The sequence below is a fragment of the Ostrea edulis genome, chromosome 4 (genome assembly GCF_947568905.1).
Source record: "Ostrea edulis chromosome 4, xbOstEdul1.1, whole genome shotgun sequence".
Taxonomy (NCBI): Eukaryota; Metazoa; Mollusca; class Bivalvia; order Ostreida; family Ostreidae; genus Ostrea; species Ostrea edulis.
The window spans coordinates 33988971-34010101 of record NC_079167.1 but is presented as its reverse complement, the minus strand read 5'-3'; the positions used below and the strand labels follow the sequence as shown (position 1 = coordinate 34010101).

Here is a 21131-nt window from a genome sequence, read left to right as displayed (position 1 = left end):
ATTGTTAGGGTACGAAAGGGCACGGCTGTTTGACATCGCTCGGGATTCCTACCAGTCAGTGGCGGAGCCTTCATGCATAAATGCTATGTTTAAAAAGCATTTAGTAATGGGGTCTTGTGGCAAACTGAGCAGCGTACGCCAATTTAACTCTAATTTTTCTGTTTTTGGACCACTGCACCACCAAGGGTCACAGTTGTAAATATTGTGACACTTGATTTATTTCCCCTTGACCTTTGTACCTCTCAGGGTCATGGGCATTTAAGACTACTTTAAAATTGAACCTTTTTTTCGTTGACCATGACTTCTGCATCTCCCAGGGTCAATGTCACATACAGTTGTGATTTTGCATTGAAATGTTGTATGTTGTTGATTGTGTTGCTGGGCCTACCCGTTGTTTTGGAGGCCCAAATTTGTTTGTATTATCAGCCGTGCCCATAAACGCCAAATAAACCTAAAATTTGTTTGTTTTTATTGCGCTTGTACGAGATAAATAATAGCTATCTCAAATCATCAAACATAAAAATTCACAGATAATTTACATATATAATAACTATCTCAAATCATCAAAGAAACAGAAAATCTGATAGCACTTCACATGAAAGCAAAGAGTTGTTAATCAGATGATGGTATCTAAAGTTTCATGACTGAATTTATTTACCAAACGTTGTACTAAATCAAATGATGAACTCTTGATTTTTCCTAACTGATTTTATTTACCAAGCGTTGTACAAAACCAATGTTGAATTTCTAGAGAGAAGGCGTTATTGTGTCGGTTGCTGGTTACTACACTCATAATTGGAGGGGGGGGTGTTCTTGAAATTCTGAGGAAATAATGATAATCCAAACAAACATTGATATTTCAGAAAATCCGGATTTCATCCATTTACAGTATAGCGAATTTCTGTGGATATTTTATAAAAATTCGCTATACGTTTATTATGAATTTGTAATTCGATTATAACGAATGCGTTATAAAACTGATTTGTTCTACATGTATACAGTTGTAACAGCAAGCAGCATTCGATATACATGCGTTCGTATTATCACTTAGAAGAATCAAAGCCTCTATTTTCAAGAGGAAATGGTTTAGAACAACAGATAAACATATTTCTTTTTATTTTGATGGATTATTTAATGGAATTATAAAATTGCTGTCAAATACGTTTCAATCAGGCGAGTACATGTATGACCAGATGCTGAAACATTTGTCAACGAAATATGCTCAAACATACAAATAGTCTATATATCTTTGAAAACTATTTTCAATAGTTGACTGTGCAAATTTCTCGATTTTTTCACAGCTGCAAAAATTAGTGTCAGGAACGTTTTTCTGATCCCCAACTATCGTGGGTCGTTCTAAACGCCGAGATGTAGCAGTGAAAAGAGTCAATGCCTCCTTTAATATGCAATATTTGTAAATTTGTAACATTTTTGGAACAAGGGCTATCATAATTTATATAGGAATATAAGTCAATACAACGAAACCGGAGACTTGATCCGAGATCGCCAGGGCGAGAATAAAATACACCTACCACACTACTATCTCAGATCATATTAATTCAGTGTATTAATTAATAAGTGTAAAACAAATGCAACCAACATTCAAATTCAATAAACTAGAATAGTAAACAATACCGACAATATATTTCCTAAACTGTATATCATAAATTATTGTTTTGCCTCATCATCCCCTTTTGAAAATATACAACAGAAAATTCGTTATAAGTGTAGATCCTATGACAAAAGAAAGCGAATTAAAAAATTAAGTCACAATAAGTTTCAGAAAACACTTATAAAAGTTCAGTTTTACGTTCATTTTCAATTAAAGTGAAACAGGAATTTTCTTCGTTATATGCGTAAATTCTCTATATCCATGTTCGTTATAGAAAAATAATTCTTATAAAGAATTTAAAAAGAATTAGCCGGGGAATAGTTTACTTCCGTTCCGTTGTATGCCACGTGATTTGGCTTTTTTAAAAAGACATGTTTTTCTTCCGATTTAGCTAACAATAAGACGATTTCGTCCATTGATTTTCAACTTTCTGGTTTTGAGAACAAAATCATTAATAACCAGCGTCATCGTTGTGTGGCAGAAGGGTGTAATACGGATTTACGGAAGAGGGGGAAACAGGCATGTAGCATCGTTTTTTTCAGGGGGGGGGGGGGACAGAAGAAGAATAAGCAAAACCTAACATTATCTTTTGACTGATTTTCAAAATCTTTTATATTTCAAATACACGGAGGAGGTTTAAGTAGTAACATAAGACTCGTTATAATCTCAATATATATTTTTCCACATCTTTCAAAATTCCGGGGGGGGGGGGGGGTGTTAGTATGGCCTCAACAAAAAATTTCCCCGAAGTCCGATATCTTGAATCGTGGGGAAAACATATGAATTCACTTCATAACTTCGACCTTGCAGTCGTACCATTCACTTCTGCCATAAATGCCATAAGAAGGGGGGGGGGGGTGTTACGAAATATGTCTTTATTTGTATATATAAATGATAGAGTATAATGGTTGTTAAAAGCGGGGACCATTACCCCCCACCCCACCCGATTCTACGTGCATGCTTCAGAAGTACAGATATATCCATAATCGGATTTGTATTGCCGAAATCGCCGTTCATTCCAATGGTGCCCAATATTTGAAAAGATAAATCGACGTCATAATATTTAATAACTGGTATGTCTTGATTTTGTGATCACAGTTTTATTGATGATTACTTTACTGATCAGTGCTGAATTCCTAAAGCTTGAGATTAAAAACATTTTTGTATCTACACGAACATTTTTATAAAGGATTTCCAAATTCATACCGATCGCAAGCTTACATAGCATTTCTAGGTTACTTTTACGGTACAAGGAACAAGAAATACTCATCTTTAACGAACGTTAAAACGGACATGCTATGCCTAAAATATGACGTAATGATGACTAAATGCAAAATAAAAGGAGACAGAGGAACTCGAAAATCCCCTATTCTGTCTAAGTTCGCTATATCCGTAAATTCGCTATATTTCGTGTTTGCTATATTCGAGTTTTACTGTATATTGTCAGTCCAGGAAAGGCTGAATTCAGTTCTGTTCCTTGACAAAGCTGTCAAATCTTTAAATCGGTCGAGCATTTTAAAATACTTGTTATTTCAGACAATCAGTAGCATATACAGAAGTGCAAGAAACACGGATGGCAAAAATTACTTAGTCGCCCAAAACGTGAGTGGATCCAAGAACGCCCCCACCCCCCTGAAGAAAACTCACACGAGTTCTGCATGTGACGCGCCAATACCACATCATATGGTAATGGTCTGATATTGTAGGGGTTTTTGCTAATAACGATAGGAAGTGCACATGTTTAAAGGATGAAGGCATTGAAGGCATAAATACATTATCAAAGCTTCACAGAGTTTACTGTAATCAGCCCAGGTGATGTCAGATGCGAATATCTTCTTCAGAATGCTACGAATGCCATTAAATTTAAAGATGGTGGAAGTGACCTTTTCTCATTTTTTTTAAATCGTAAGCCGTCATCATTGTTCGCACTTCAAGAGACATCTTTCGGAAGAAATATTGCAACAATGTTAAAAACTACGATGGCAAATCTTGTTCTGTCATAATTGACCTATCGAACTCATCGTTTCAATTTGGCTGAAATCGCAAAATGTTGGAAATATGTTGTTTGCTTTGATTCACAAACATCACGTATTATGGCTGAGTTTGTACATGGAATATTTTAAAGTAAAGAATAATCTTGCAAAAAATATCGATACATTTATCATTTATGTATATATTCGCAGCTAATGGAAGGTGAAGATAACGAACAGTGATCAATCGCATAACTCCTACAAGCAATACAAAATAGATAGTTGTGCAAACACGAACCCCAGGACACACCAGAGGTGGGATCAGGTGCCTAGGAGGAGTAAGCATCCCCTGTAATCAACTCATTCAAAGTTCATACATAATTATATTTATTTGTGTATATATATTCTTATATATAAAAAAAAACTAAAATGCCATATGCATCGGATACTATATTCAGGACTTCAGCTTTCTCGCACGTGATGTGTATACTACTCACAAAGACATACAGACCCTGAAGCGTACTACTAAACCAGTTGCACGGAACGAAACGAAACGATTCTTGCACGGAACGCTGAACGCTTTGCACGGAACGAAACGATTTTTGCACGGTAGGCGTGGCCTGCACGCTTTAATTATCTCCGCCTGATTCGGGTCTTTACGGAGTGATTAAACCATGATATATATGTACAGTGTATAATATATGAAATGGTAATGAATATTATACCTGCCCGACATGGTATTACTTTTGTTTTGATCACAGTAATTGTGTAAGATGAATAAAGATTAATCAACGACTGTCGGACAACAGGTAACGAAATATACACACGTCGAGAAAAAGAGAAAGACGTAAAAACACTATCGTTGTAGAATGAAAATTAATCAACTTGCATATTCATTTTATGCTCTTAAACAATATCTTAAATTAATTCAAATTGAAAGAACAAAATTCGCTTCTGTTTCATTATATACGTGCATATCAGTCGGAGTGATCATAGTGTTAAAAAGCGCGTGTAATTTGTATATTTCAAGACACTTTAAAAAAAAAAAAAAAAAAGGAAAACCAATTACACATTTCTTAGAGAAAGAAAATCAATAAAGACCCATTTTTATAAATGTACAGTAATGCAACAGATAAAATAGAGGTTCTCGTCAGTCTTGCCATCTCTGGGAGTCCGTATACCCATACGCATGGGCTTTATGCTAACCTGTCGACGAAAATTGGCACCTGTCATTACTTGGAACAAAGGGATCAATCAAAATAATTGGAATCTCCAAGCTCATTCACCTGTAACGGGGTACACCGTTGCTGTAGCAACAAACCCCTCTTCCGTCTTCTAACAACCCCCTCTTCACTCTTCTCACCACACCTATCTTTGAAGGCGACTTGAAAGTATGTTTTTCTCACTAAGTATTATTTGAATTCTTTATGTGAAATCTGTTCTCATTATCGCATTTTACAAGTATATACATGCAGCAATGGTCAAAATAATTCTGTACATAGGAAAGTGGGCTAATATGTTGTACAAGTTTAAAATACAAGATATGTATACCTCTCTGTTGAAATAACATTTGAAGGAACAGTGACACGTTATTTGAGAATTCAAATGTACATGTAGCTTAACATTTATCTAGAATTATAAAATCATGCTACAATAGAGAGGTTTTTTTTTTATTCTTTCGAAATCACTTGGAACAAATGAGTGATGTAAAATGTGATATATATATATATATATATATATATATATATATATATATATATAGTTTCTTGGTATCGGGGTAGAATAAATATATATATACAATAATGTATTCAACGATGACTAATTACACATGATCCACATTTAATTAATTACACTTAGCGCTTTCGCTTTCGCCGTGTAGTTCGGCTCTTCAGAGTGTAACAAGTTTTACAAAAAGAGTACAATGTACTTGTTATGACATTCATAATATATTATATATATATATATATATATATATATATATATATATATATATATATATATACTTGTGTATATATCAGTTGATCAATAACGTAAAATGATTATAAATTTGATCAACAAAATTAAATAGAATCAAAATTGTATATGTTACTTTAAAGTTCCCTGTAGAAGTACTAGGTATTCGGTGATTAAATCGTTAAAACAACAAGATGTATCTCCAGTACCCATGGTAGGTGAGGTGATAAATTTACAGGATGAGACCTTTTAACGCAAGGGCTTTAATATCCCGGCATCAGAAAGACAATACAAGCCATGAAAGGTGTATATGAAAACAATATAAATCTGGACTAAAATTCACTTTAAATTACGCAAAGTTAAGGACAATCTACGTCCACCTTTCTTGGATGCCATAGCGGAATGACTTGTACGATTCTCGGGGCGTGGCTCAGAACGGTGAACGATTCTTGCACGGAACGGTGAACGGTTTGCACGAAACGCTGAACGGTCTGCACGGAACGATGAACGGTTTTCACGGAACGAAACGAAACGCTTTGGCGGTGTAGTAGCACGCTTCAGGGTCTGTACTTAGATATTACAAAAAGAATATAAAAATGCCCCTGTTTGGTAACACACCAATGCAACAGACAAAATGTTTGATTATGGATACTGATATAACAACACTCATTTATAGTTTGAAGAAATAAATTTCAAGAAGTGATTTCAACTGTCATCTTGTTTTCTATTTTTTAAATAGTTTGAATAATACTGCCGGTAGTAACTGCGTAAATACACACACATACACACACACACACCACACACACACACACAGACAGACAGACAGACATACATACATATATATATATATATATATATATATATATATATATATATATATATATATATATTAAAATATACCAACAAAAATCATCACTAACATTTCTAGACAGGAGTTACCGGTCCTGACACTGAAATACACTCTGTAGAACTCTGATACGCAGACACACAAGTTGTCAGCTCCTTTGTGGTGGAGGAATTTAATATTTCTTTGAGCATGTTGTGCTTTGGATGGTGACATTACATGGCGGTCCTTTGTCATAGAATCTTCGCATGCAAGAGGTCTCTGAGGTGTTCCAAATGATGTAGACTCATGATAGGCCGCCAAAGGGGCTCTTTATAGGAATTTATCGCCCGATTATGATTTAAAAAACGGCAAATAGGCGTGAACATCATATCATCAATCACAAATTAGAACAAGAAAGAACATTAGAATATTTACCTTATTGATTAGGGTAAATATTTACCGCTAATTATCTTCCAAAAGATGATTTGACTATTGCGGACAATTTATGAGGAGTTCTGGGTACCAGATTTTCTAAATAGAGAAAACATTATTATTTGACCTCCATTATGCCCCCAGATACAATGAAAAGTCCGAAACCTTATTGTACAGGACACCACTAATCATCCTCCATAAAATGAATTGTCTACTGCTTACAATGTAAGAGGAGGTCAGAGAAGCAGGTTTTTGTAAGAAAAATCGTTTTTTATTCTCATTTTGCCCCAGAGTAAAATTAAAAGTTCTGAAACCTTATTGCACATCTACAAGGAAACACATATCACATTCCAAAAGATTAAATGGTTACTGCTTAAAATAAAAGAGGAATTTGAGGAAGAAGAAAGTGTAACTGACGGACGGACCTTGATAACAACAATATACCCAAACTTTCTTTAGAAAGTGCGAGTATAAAAAGCCAGTGAAGGTCGTCAAAAGTTCTGAGATATTTCAACCTTGATTAAACATTAACATATTATCTCTTTCCATGCAATTTAGATGGTCCTTTTGTGTGCAACAAGTATAGTGCGAAGTTTTAGACCACTACCCGCCGAATGCATTGTTGAATGCTATATTTCTACATAGAGAAAGAGGGAATGATAGTGTTTTCGCAACTACAAACACTAAATCATTTATCGAGCGGTTTCCTAAGTGGCAGGACATGTTTCGTGTTAGTTTCCGTTTTGTTCACATAAACCGGATTCGATTGTTTTGCAGTGTCACATTCATCTCTCTTCACCTCATCAACCTTTCTCATTTGTTCACTGTTTTCTTCTTCCCCAACGTAGAACGTCGGCTGAAGTCTACTTTTAGACCCCGGTTTTGGAAGAATTTTGGGTTTCGTTTTACCGTAAAAATCTGAGCCTCTCTCAGTTTCTGTCAAACTTTCACTGATACAATGTGCAACACCAGATTCAGATGTACGATCGAAGTCGGATCCTCTCTCTGTGTCTCCGAGATTCTGGGATGAAGTTTTACTCACATAATATGAACCTTTACTGCCTTGAGACATACTTGATGCAGACTCTGCAAAATCTGATCTCTTATGAACGGAATCGTTGTCAAAGTCACGTACGTTATCCACACAAGTTCTTGGGTTTTCCGACTTTAGCTGATTGTCCCGTCGCAATGGAGGAAGTGGAGGAGGTGATGCGTCATTTTTATGACCACTGGTGTGTGGGGTTCTGGGGGGTTCTGGGTTGGTTCCATCAAATTTATTCTTAGTTCCTTCTGGTTTGGGTGGAAGTGGAGGGAATTTGGCTTTGTTAATTTGGAAAGACTTTTGCTCCTTTACATTTTGATATGCATTACTTTGGCGTGTTTGTGTCTTTGGTGGAACTGTCTGAGCAGACTGTTCCTCCACATTTACACGTTCACTCTCATCACTTTGTGGAATCCTTGGAAGAGGAAGTGTTTTGCATGACTTTTCATCAGTTGTCTCTGCAGACTCTTTTTCATTTTCTTGTGATGGCAACGGTATTGGTCTTCTGGAAAGAGGTGGGATGCTGTCATCATTGCCATGTAACGATGGTGGTCTTCTGGAAACAGGTGGGATACTGTCATTGCTGTCACCTTTACTTACATTTTTGTCTGCATATTTCCTTTTGTTCTCTGGGCTCAATCTTTCTTCGTCATTCTTCCCTTTCACGTCTTTCGGTTTGGGGGGAGGTGGCGGAGGTGACAGACTACGTTTCACTCCATTCAGGCTTTTACTCGTCTTTGTATTGTAATAAGACACTGGGGGTAGAGGTGGAGGTGGAAACATAGGATATTCATCGTCCTTTTCAATCATTTTAGATTCCTCTATGCAAGACTGATACAAATCTGTAATTATGTCAAATCCATCATAATCATAGATATCGTCGTACATTTCTACTTTTTGGGGTTTTCTATCACTTTGCGAAAGTTGATCAGGTAGAGGTTGGGGTGGACCCCTCAGAATTTGTTTAGGAAGAGATTTCCCAAGCCTACAAAGACAATAATTTGTTGTTAGACATTAAATTTTGTTTAAATATATATATAGGAAATTAATCCAAATGTCTGACAATGTGATTCCACACCGTGTTTCCAGGATTTGTAGGATGGTTTTCATCGAGGGTCTGTCGATTTTCTGATGCAGAAGACAAGGCCTCGTAACTTCTCGGTAAAACCAATCAGGGCATTTAACATTTTTTTCTGGTATATATCCCTCTATCAAATGTTGTAGAATCTGTCGCAGAAACAAGGTCATTTGTTATTAAATTTTCAGTCACTATTTTCATTAATTATACTACATAATACTAATTTAGATTCTGCAAAATCGCATTTTGAAATGGTATTCAAGAATGGAATTTTTTTTTTTACATTTTCAGATTGTTGGTAGTTGAATGGAATGCACTCTAACTCCCGCTCTTCGTCTTGGTCATACACAACTCCCTCCTGTCCAAACGCAGACATGACCTCCCACGTAATCATACCAAAGGCGTATACATCACTTTCTTTGGAATAGAGTCCAGCTTTTATTGACTCAATCGGAAGCCTGGAATATGAGGGTTTTTAAAAAAATTAAATATACTGGTATTGTTTCAGTAATTAGCTCACCTGATCTATAAGCTCAAGTAAGCTTTTCTAATCACCATCGGTCTATTCGTAAAAGTTACATATCTTTTACTTCGTCTTCAGAACTACAGGACTAATTTCAACCATACTTGCTACGTAAAGGTAATTCAAAATTGTTTAAATGAGGGGTCACTTGCTACTCCCTTTACAAATAGGATATAATAAAGAAATATTGAAATTATAATATACTTTTTTAAATTCTCAAGAACACTGGACTAGATAGAAGAGACAAGATCTATGTGAACATTTCCTTAATGAGTTTAGATGTGAACAACAGTACCGCAAACGGTACAATATACGCCCGTCGGACAGTGAAATTCAACCTGGAAGCATATTGTGCACTCTGAATTGATACAACACACATTCTGAAGAGAAAAGCCTTAAAGTGGGTGATGGTGCACCAATCCATCTGACATGTGAACTGATTATGTATTAAATTTTCACTGAGATTGAGGTTGGGACAAAATGTTGGTGCAATATCTATTTATGGTGATAAAAAAGGTCCACGAAACCATTTGATCTACTTTTAACCCTAAAGAAGGTCATGCTGCACCAAATAAGCTGAAATGTGAACTGATTATGTATTTCTCTGAAAGGGAGGTTGTGACTAAATTTCAGAGCAATACCAAAAAAATCTGGAAAACTGTTTGACCTACTTCTACCCCTAAAGTACTGTAAGTCGTAGTGCGATAATCCAGCTGAAATGTTAACTGCACTTGTCTCCCTCCGAGAGGAAGCCTTTGACTAAATATCAGGGCAATGTCTCTGTCCATAATGAAAAAAGCTCAGAAAACTGTTTGACCTATTTTTAGTTCAAAGGTAGGTCAATGATAGACCAATCCTGTTGAAATGCAAACTGATCTTGTATTCCTCTGAGAGGAAGCCTTTGACTAAATATCAGGGCAATATATGTATCCGTAATGAAAAAAAAAAAAAGCCTGGAAAACCGTTTGACTTATTTTTTCCAAAAAGGGTGAAGGATGGACCAATCCAGCTGAAATGCAAACTGAACTTGTATTCCTCTGAGAGGAAGACTCAGGGCAATATCTGTATCTGTAATGAAAAAAGCCCGGAAAACTGTTTGACCTATTCTTTCCAAAAAGTAGATCAAGGATGGACCAATCCAGCTGAAATGCAAACTGAACTTGTATTCCCCCGAAAGAAAGACTATGGCTAAATATCAAGGCAATAACTGTATCCATGATCAAAAACAGCCCGGAAAACTATTTGAAATACGTTAAGTCTTAATGTAGGTCACGGGCGGAAGGACCAATCCAGCTGAAATTCAAACTGAACTCGTTTTCCTCTGAAAGGAAGCTTATGTCTTAATTTCAGGGCAATATCTGTACCGTATCTGTAACGAAAAAAAGTTCGGAAACTGTTTGACCTACTTATAACCTTAAAGTAGGTCAAGGATGGACCAGTCCAGCTGAAATGCAAACTCACTCTTACAATTCTTGAGGGAGATATTGTGACCAAATTTCAAAGTTGTACATGCATCCGTTACGGTAAAAGGTCCGGAAAACATGACCCGGAACGGACGGACGAACGACCAGCCAGCCGGACAGACGTACGGACAGTGCCATAACATAATACGTCCCGTCTAATAAAAACCATGACCACGGATGTAGGGTAAGGCCACAATAGGGGATCAAAGTTTTAACATTTAACGATGAACCTCTTGGGGCGACTTCAATTCTTACTCGAGTTAGTAGGATAAATACTACTATTCCTACTTCGATGTATAATATTTCAAACAATCATATCCATCGTTTAAAAACTGATATATGGCAGGGTTTGAAATTAACTTTCTCAAGCACTAGTCCGTACGGACTAGTGAAGATTGATGTTCACTAGTCCACAAAGCATTTCACTAATCCGTCCAGTATATCGTATAAAATGATCCCATATGCGTGATGTCCAGTGTCATTACAAGACCAATCTAATCAAAATTAAATGTTAGATCCGCTCACATACTCGCTACACAAACATCTAATAACCTCCCATAGATGGTCACGTCAGAGGTCAAATTTGCAACAGCCAATCGAAAATTCCCGCTTCATATCGATACGGTACTATCCCACAATTCCACGCATTGTTTACGTAAGGAAGAGAAAAATGGCGGCTCCCAAGATCATGACTTGTGTATCGCGTGGTTGTGCTTAAATTTTAAACTATGGTGACATAGGGGAGATCTTTTCATGTATACTTCAACAAAGAAGACATTTAAGTATTTGTTCTTGTTCATTTTTCAAAGCCTCGAGACCAAATATCTTCAAAGCTGTTTTAATCGCTTCCATTTTTTCATCGGTCACCATCTTTAAAAAGTAACCAAATACAGTATATAATGACGATTCTCATTGGATGTAGATGACACTTCCATCTTTGTAGCGATTAGTTCATTTTTGAATTTGACCTCTGACGCGACCCTCTATGGGATGATATTAGATGTTTGTGCAGTGAGTATGTGAGCGAATCTAACATCTAGTTTTAATTAGATTGTTACAAGACCGATATGTTGTTACCGCACAAGCCCTCACAAAAGGCATGGTTAGGTGGGTAGAGTCCAAATGTCACAATACTCTTATCATATAAGAGTTGATATTCTCTCCGCAACTCAGGTAGCTCGTGTTCATGTTTTACACACATGTTTAAAAATAAAATGAGGGCACATTCTGTATTTGATAACAAATTCCTACGTAGCAAAGTTCTCATTAATATGTAAACGTCCATGTGCTTTAATGATGTCCAACGTAATCTGAAAAATCTTCCTTGAAAATAAATGAATCAAAACATGTATTTTCATAACATCATTGTCATACTATTGTTATCATAATTATCAGAGATGGGTCATTGACATATACTTTCCAAGGCATCCCAGTATATTTGAAATCAGACAGAAAATGTTGATTTGAGGAAGATTATACCAGGTGTTTTTGATACAAAATGTCTTCCGTCATGTCTATAGCCGATAGCAAATAACACCAACCATTGTATTCCATCTGCCTCCTCTGGTCTTTCAACTTTGATCTGCTCTAGATGGATGTCGAAGTCTGATGACGCTATCACACGGTATTTACCAAATTTGGGCACCACAATCGTTTGTTCTCGTTTCTATAATACCCAACAGTCATTCAAGATTACATGCAAGTACATTAGGAATCAAAACCAAGCCAATCTGCTGCATTCTGGTTGTTTAATTCTTGAATAGTTATAACTTGGTTTTTATGCAATGAAACATGTACATGACTATTCAATAAAAGATGTATGTATTTCTTTGTTCTATGGATTTAACACTCTTATTCTCATTATTTTAAAGACAAATTATGAGTATTGAGAGGAGAACAAAGTTCTGACTCAATGACCATAAAGTGATAATAGACGTAAGTCAAAAATAAAAGATTTCGGATATATAGCATTGTCTTGTTAAAGCCACACGAATTCTTTATTGCCATTTTATATCGAATTTAAGATATTATCTTAAAATGAATTTCATTGACATATTAATATCAGTATTTTATCAATTTGAAAATTTCAGTATATTCTCAATTTGCAAAGTTGTTCCCTATACCACTTACTTTTGTTTCCAGAATCCAAACATTCTTTGCTCTGAGACATCGAAAAATCCATCCAGCTGAATGAAAAGAGTCTACATGATTGGCCAGTTCATACAAAAGCTCAATGTATGGACCAATCGTTTCGCCGCGTTGTTTGTGGAGGACTATATCAAGAAGGTGTGTTGATCGTGGAAATTTATAGTGCTACACAAAATGTACAAAGATTATCATAGCCTTTTTCATCAAAAGAATAAAAAGACACTTATATAATTGTGTAAAAATCCATTCATTAGATCCATCATAACCTACTATTTGTTTAAAGCCATCTGCTGAGATACTTGTCGTAGGAGGCCATGGTTCCACACACATCTTTCTACTATCGATTTCCTTGAGTCTGTTGTATGTAAACTTCAGGAAGTCATCGCTCACTTTTTCCATTACTTTCATCATGTTTATTCTGTCCTAGATAAACAGTAGTCCGAAACATTTGTAATATAGAGCCGCAATTAAGATGCAATGCCTCTTTGAGATACCCAACTATGAGGTGGAGAACATTTACTTTTGGACAGAAATACTTTACAATGTTAATACGATAGTAACATGTAAAACTTATACGGTACCAATTTTGATCTTTTGCCAATCATTGATCAACTTTTTAATGAAAATAATCAAAGTCAGCAAAAATTTCCAAAATATTATTGTGCATTTGAAATAAAAAAGAGTATTGGTCAGATAGCAATATAATTATTTTAAGTCTGTCAATTTTAAAGGGGAAATAAGCTAAACTTGACTTCAGGCCTAGTAAGCTTTATATTTTACCCTACTCTCGATCTTGTAATACTCGTCAGAGGATATTTCTGTCAGTGGGATGCCATCCTGTGCTCGTAGTCTTTCATTGTATTCCGCTGCTTCTGACGCAAACACACTCATGGGATCTAACGGAATATATGAGAAAATATCGATGTGTACACACTGTGGTCATGTCCAATTCATACTGCATACAGGGAAATACACGCCGCTTTATTTTCGTCCCCTTTGCCCTCGTTGTCACTGGAAGAGTTCGAGAGTGGGAGAAACTGGGTTTTTTTTCTCATATCTTTTTTAAACACAAATATGTCTAGGCGAATTTAAAACGGGGCGAAACTGTCTGCAAGTGTAGAAAGGCAAAATCAACACTGTATACAGTATTTGCGTGTGCGAAATTGTGTGGAAATCGCTAAATAAAATCTCGTCGTGAATAAAAGTTGATTGAAAATATATATATTTTCAAGAACGCATTAAACTTCCTTGTTACTAAGATGTGGAGGACAATTCAATACTGAGTATGAAGCTTATCAGTAGAAATGCTTATTTTGTAGCGTCACACAACATAAACAAGACGCCCATGGGCCACATCGCTCACCTGAATCACCTTGGCCGATATCTGCAGACTTTCCATATATATTTGCATGTAAAACCTTAGTCCCTATTATGGCCCCAACCTACCCCTGGATGCCATAATGTTCACAAACATGAATCTGCATTATGTCAGAAAGCTTTCATATAAATGTCAACTTCTTTGGCTCAATGGTTCTCGAGAAGAAGATTTTTAAAGAGTTTCCCTATATATTTCTTTGCAAAACTTTCATCCCCAATTATGACCCCAACCTACCCCCGGGGCCATACTTTGAACAAACTTGAATCTGCACTATGTCAGGAAACTTTCATGTAAATGTCAGCTCTTCTAGCTAATTGGTTTTTGAGAAGAAGATTTTTAAAGATTTTCACTATAAATTTCTATGTAAAACTTTGATCCCCTATTATGGCCCCAACCTAACCCCGGAGGACATGATTTAAACAAACTGGAATCAACACTGTGTCAGAAAGCTTTCATGTAAAACTCAGGCGGCCGTTTCACTAACCGATCGTAGAACGTAAACGTACGATTACGTTTACGATCACCTTGACATGCACGTATACGAGCGTTTCACTAAAACTGTCGTCGTCGTAGCACTTACGATTGCGATTATCGTAAACGTAACTGGAACTCTTTTGGTGATGGAGGTAGTTTAGTGTTGCAGACGACAACAATACCATTAATTGCCATGGAAGATACGAGGAAAGCAAACTGGGATGAGGCGACGGTTTCACTTCTCGTGGAACTCGTCACGGATGGCGAGCGGTGGGCCATCATTAGAGGGAAATTTAGTCCCTCACTGACAATGCAGCACAAGCAAGCTGTGTGGGTAGAAATAACAGAGAAGTATGTCATGTCAGCGAATTTCTTTTAAATTTTCATTTAGAGTCCGCTGCAATCTATATTCATTAATGTGATGTTTCCGTACTAATCAAACACGCTAATGAGTGTTTTCAGAATTGATATACCCTACATTTTTTAGCTCCTCAGTTGAAATGACGTCTCTGTCGCTGACGAAATATTTTTAGCTAGGAGTTTTGTTTACTTTAACCATTGGAAACACTTGCGGGAGACAACTCTTTCGGGATTCAAATTGGGGTGCCCAATGGGGATATTGTTTTTTAAAAATCATTCTGTTAATACTGTCAACATTGTAAATATTTGAATAGTTTAGTTTATGGTAGGGAATAGTTGTATCAGAGAAATAAAATCACAGTCAGGTGTTTTTTTAAATGCAAAAATATTTTTATAGATTAAAAAAAAATACTGTTGGGAATAAATTGATTTAGAAATAGATATAGATAAATGAAGAACTATTAAACAAGAATAAATAAGAATGCAAGTAAGTAGAAAAATACACAAGTACTCAGTTCAATGCACCAAGGGGGGATAAAGAAATAATCTATGAAGAAATATGAAAGAAAATTCAATAAAGGTATTGGTAATTATTAATCGATATAGATATGAATAATAATCATATTGAGGAGATAAAGAGATATGTGAGTAATTGAATGAATTAGTAAATGAAGAATGAACATGAATAGATGATAATTTTTAGAAGATTAATGAAGTAAATAAATCCATACTCCAAATAAATATAAATATATATAGCAGAATTTAAATGGTTAATAAATTCAGGATTAATTTTCTCTGGATATAAGAAATGCAGATAATGTTTATTTTATAAGTCTGAGTTTGTTGATAAGTGCTGACTATTTCTTTATATTCATTAAATACAATCACATACAGTAATGTTAATTTTACATTCAAGGGTCAAAAGTCTTTCTGCACGACTAAATTTCAGTATATATAATTCATTGAATAAGACATGTAAAGCACTCATAAAATAATTTCTACTGCAGCCATCAATAAAAAAATTTCATAAATCATGCATAATCACCTATAAATTTTAAATACATTTTTGTTATTTTTTCAACATGTTTTCTGCTATATATTTATTTGGAGTATGGATTTATTGATAACACCCACTAGGATAATCATGCTGTAGTAACTTCATTTGAACATTTCGGATTTATTGATGTGTAAACTCGTTCAGATTTATTTTTGTTCAATAAAACAATTGTAATACATAACATGGAATTATATATTAACATTAATTGTTATTCATTGAAAATGTATAAATATTCATTTTGATAATTATTAACAAAGTAATTTTTGTGAAATTGAATTATGAATTATTATTGATATTTAAATACAGAATAAATGCTTGCTCCAGTACTGTAAGAACATTGAAGGAAGTAAAAAAAAAGTGGCAGGATGTTCAGAGCCACTCAAAAAAGAAAGAGGCAAGCAGGTATATACAATAATCATATTGCTTTTAAGATCGGAATGTCATACTCATACATTATTCTCAATAGTTTAGGATTGTTTAAACTTTTAAGTTTACAACACTATAGTACATATTTTGGTTGTGGTATTCAATGCTAGACCATTCAGTTGTTTATCCATCCTGTTGTACATATTTATTATGAAGATGCAATTATGATTTTGGTGGTTTGTAGATATTTTTGATATATTGTTAGGAGGACAGAGCTCTCAAAAACAGGAGGAGGACCTCCTCCCACAGATTTGAAAGTGTGGGAGAGGAAGGTAATAATAACAGGAAAAGAAGGGAAATTTAAAAAAAAAAATGTATACCTATTTGCCTATCCATCAATTGTTTTGTAAATTTAGATTTTATTAAGATTTAAAATGATAAATGTAATGATCATACAATATATATATAGAGATAGATAGATAGATATAAACAGTATTATATTTGAAAGATCTATCTTTATTTTTAGATTGTATCAGTGTTCTCCAAAGACATTTTGTCTGGCATAGATGGTGGATTTGACACACTTTCAAGCCCAAGTAATTTTTTTCTGTATTTTAAAAAAATAAATAAACTTTACACATTTGGTAAATATGTCGAGATATCCATGACTATTAAATGATAAAGAAATGACTTACATTTGGTAAATATTGTGATTGAATGTAATGTATTCATTGTCCTTCATATTAGTAGGTATTTCACAAACTGATCACTCTCAGTGCTTGAAAAGAAAACATGGTGAGTTACTAAATGAATTGTAAGGAATGATCTGTGATAAGAATATGCATACAAGTTTATAATTTCACTTATGGTATGTGTGATTGATTGAATATAAATTAAATGTAATTTATATATATAATATTTTTCTTCAAATTTAGATGATGTGAACTTGGAAGCAGAGTTAGCTGTGACACCTTGTAAGTTTTCTGATGAAACTAATAAATGATAATTCTTAATTGTAATTTACATTTTGTGTCAATATAACATAAATATACTATGCACATATTTTTTTGTATATAAATATGCAAACATATTCTTAAATATATTTTTACTACAGACTCAAGATGCAATGCCATTCCCCAACTCCCAGGTGAGTTAATGATAAAGTCCATTTCTTTTTATTTTCTCTCTTTTATCAATTGACTATATTTAAAATAGATCATCTTCTTTTCAGAGGGTGCAAGTATCATAGACCCAGCTGATTTTGAATCTCCTTCAACATCTAGTAGGTTACCTTTTTAGGTCACCTGAGCCAAAGGCTCAAGTGAGCTCTTCTGATCACATTTGTGCTGTCTGTCTGTAACATGTTTAATCCTACATTAAGTGAGGGACCATTCCCCATTCAAAAAGATGTATGACCTTGTGACCTTTGACTTACCAGATCAGCAAGGTCATTTTAATCATATTGGTGTTGGTCCACAACGTGATGGTTATCAGTTTATATTTATATTTTAAATCATTTTCAGTTATGTGCAATGTGGCCCATTGTCCACTTGTATTATATATCTATATTACAGTGTTATACATGTAGGAATGACAGAGTCATAGATTTTAAATGCATAATGAACAAAATGATCAACACCATGTAAGCTGCTTATCTGAAAATTTATTGCACACACACACACACACACACACACACACACACACACACAAGTCTGAAGTACCTGGCTGTCTACCTGTCAATCTTCTTTCTATATACACACACAAACACACCCACATATTAACTCTTGACTTTCAACATTTTAGGTTCAAGTTCGAGTCACATAAATTCCAGCAGGCCCTCAGCAGGTTCAAGTTCAAGTCACACAAATTCCAGCAGGCCCCCAGCAGGTGGGTATATATATGTATAACTACAATGGAAAAGAATCACAATGTTTATGTTAAGGGTTAAAGAGAGTGCATCATTTAAGATGAATTATTTTACTCTTGGATCATTATGTCTACATTCTTCTAGGGGAGACATTTTTTGTACTTTCTGTCTACCCGTCTGTCTGTCTTTTACAAAATGTTGGGGTTTTCTGTTTTTAATTTCATTTTTCTATCACATATCATAATTCCTCCAAATTCCATTGTAGATACCACCAGGGAGCGTCTGGTGGATATTGAAGAGGAGAAATTAAAGCTTATGAAGGAAAGCGTTGAAATTAAGAGAAGGAAATTAAATTTATTAGAGGATTATATCACCTGGAAGAAACAGCAGGCTACATATACATGTACGTCCCCATCGTTATCACCAGTAATAAAATTTTGAGGTGCACAGTTATCTTCACCAAACAAAGTTTGGAATTATTTTGTTTTTATTATACGTCCGTCTTTAGAAGAGATGTATTATGGTACAGCGATACCTGCACATCAGCCTGTCTGTCCGTCCATTGGGGGTTTTCTGTTTCTAATTTCATTGCTATGTAGCTTCTTTGAGGATCATTGTGGAACATTTTGCAATTTAAATATATCCATTTTGTTTGCTCTTGCAGGAGTTGTGCCCCTTTAGGTGAAAATTGTTGTTATATGTAGGGTACATAATTTGTTAGGCATTTTTACTCCATCTTGTTTTACAGAGTGTGTGTATGGATATTGAAGATGGGTATGTTACAAGGATTTTGATTTTCTTCAATTTTTGAGAAAAATACAGGTTACTGAACTAAGTCTGTTTGGAGGAAATAATACAAAGAGAACACATAATTTGTTTGGTAAACTCCTTCCACAGTTCTCAATTAGAACTATTTGATATTCTTCTATTAAGTATATATAAGCACCTTTAATTAAATCGCTGGATTAGCCGCTGTCTTATAGCCTGTCCAGTTTGGTCAACTGCAGCATTGGGAACCTGTGGGTGGGCATCATCCTGATTCATTATCAGTACCTCATTCTCCTCAGCTGGAATCCTCATCTGTACACACATATTATGCAGCTTTAAACACGCCATTATGATCTGTACAGATTTTGCAGGGGTAAAAAGAAGCACTCCACCAGATTTATGTATACACCTGGAAGTATATGTGGCATAGATTTATTGCCTTTAGATTCAATATTTTGAAACATATAATTGATTATTCATGTAGACTTTTAAAATATTTCATGGTTAACAATATTTTTTACTATAACTATTGAAAAAGACTCCAACAAAATTTATGTTCCTGTTACGCATAAATCTTATTAAATCATTGACATAGCAAAATTTTATGACGTCACAGGAGGGTGGAAATACCTTACGGCATTTCAGGTATCCATTACATGATTTAGCAATTTTTTGTTATTTTCATTACAATATATAGGTAAAACATTATATAATATATATATATATATATATATATATATATATATATATATATATATATACACATGTATATATCTCAATTTGAGCAACGACAACCCCCCCCCCCCCACCCCCCGTTAATATTGGTACCTGAAGCGGGACTTGCATACTCCTAGTGCTCTTTCAACCACAACACGAGTCCTGCTGTGTGCAGCATTAAACGACTGTTCAGCAGCGGTAGATGGATTTAACTTTGGTGTCATCATGTACTTCTTCAAAGCATATGCCGAGTCACCCAAAAGCCATCCATCATCTCTATGTAAAAATGATAAACCCACATGTTATGCCCAAAATTGACCAATTTTCAAAAATCTTATTCTCAAGAACTGCACTTGTTTAAGAAAAGCTTTTGATGTTTTAATGTTAATACACCTATTATGTTATGTGAAGCCTTTCATCATTGTATGTACTTATGAGGGCATTGAAGTTGTAAACACATCTCATTTTATATTTTTGCTTAATGTTAAAAAATTATCTTAGATATTCAGAACAGGAATATTCTTTCTAGATTTCATAGCCCTTGGTGAGTAGTGATAATTTATACTTAGTACTTACATGTAGGTGACCGATAAGGCCTGTGGGCCTCTTGTTTAAATAATGAAATAGGATTATTTTGTTGTGTATGAAAAATAAAAGCTCTTTGGAGAGAACTTAGTATTTAGTGTATACATGTATACAGAATTACCGCTAATGGAGTTGGTTTAAATGTTGTGAATGTTATTTTGGATGGAATGTCATTGAATTAATTAGAACAATATCTCAAAATACTTTACTATATATATCAAACAATATATATATGTCCATGACTGTAACTAATTATAATTTTCAAATTGTGTGAACTATTAGGTCATATAAAAATGAATTATTTCATTGAAAGGTTTTCATCAACGACCTGGAACTCTAAATTGTCTGACTTGAAAAAATACTTCTTACCATTCTGTTGATGAACATATTTCTAATCTTTTTTTTTTAAATTTTGCTTCTTGATATAAGAATTTAAATGAACGAACAGTAGATATGGTGTTGATTAAATATGTACCTGTACAACTTGAACTGAATGCCATAAATTAACAACT

General features: G+C 34.7%; 2 protein-coding genes across 4 annotated transcripts in view; both read right to left on the bottom strand.

The window, feature by feature from the left end:
• Positions 1-5325: 5325 nt before the first annotated feature.
• LOC125672350 (uncharacterized) overlaps positions 5326-21131 on the bottom strand; it is a 37294-nt gene continuing 21488 nt past the window's right edge. For both annotated transcript variants that reach the window (XM_048908595.2, XM_056162450.1), the window contains 7 exons: positions 13828-13943; positions 13318-13470; positions 13030-13212; positions 12441-12565; positions 9197-9371; positions 8914-9062; positions 5326-8820 (listed from right to left, as the gene is read on the bottom strand). In XM_048908595.2, the coding sequence (XP_048764552.2) occupies positions 7482-8820; positions 8914-9062; positions 9197-9371; positions 12441-12565; positions 13030-13212; positions 13318-13470; positions 13828-13943 (2240 nt within the window). In that variant the 3' untranslated portion in view covers positions 5326-7481. The remainder of the gene's footprint in view (positions 8821-8913; positions 9063-9196; positions 9372-12440; positions 12566-13029; positions 13213-13317; positions 13471-13827; positions 13944-21131) is intronic.
• LOC125672282 (putative nuclease HARBI1) overlaps positions 18326-21131 on the bottom strand; it is a 5092-nt gene continuing 2286 nt past the window's right edge. For both annotated transcript variants that reach the window (XM_056162451.1, XM_056162452.1), the window contains exons 5-7: positions 20146-20310; positions 19496-19726; positions 18326-18589 (exon numbers count right to left, since the gene is read on the bottom strand). In XM_056162451.1, coding sequence (XP_056018426.1) covers positions 19498-19726; positions 20146-20310 — 394 coding nt within the window. In that variant the 3' untranslated portion in view covers positions 18326-18589; positions 19496-19497. The remainder of the gene's footprint in view (positions 18590-19495; positions 19727-20145; positions 20311-21131) is intronic.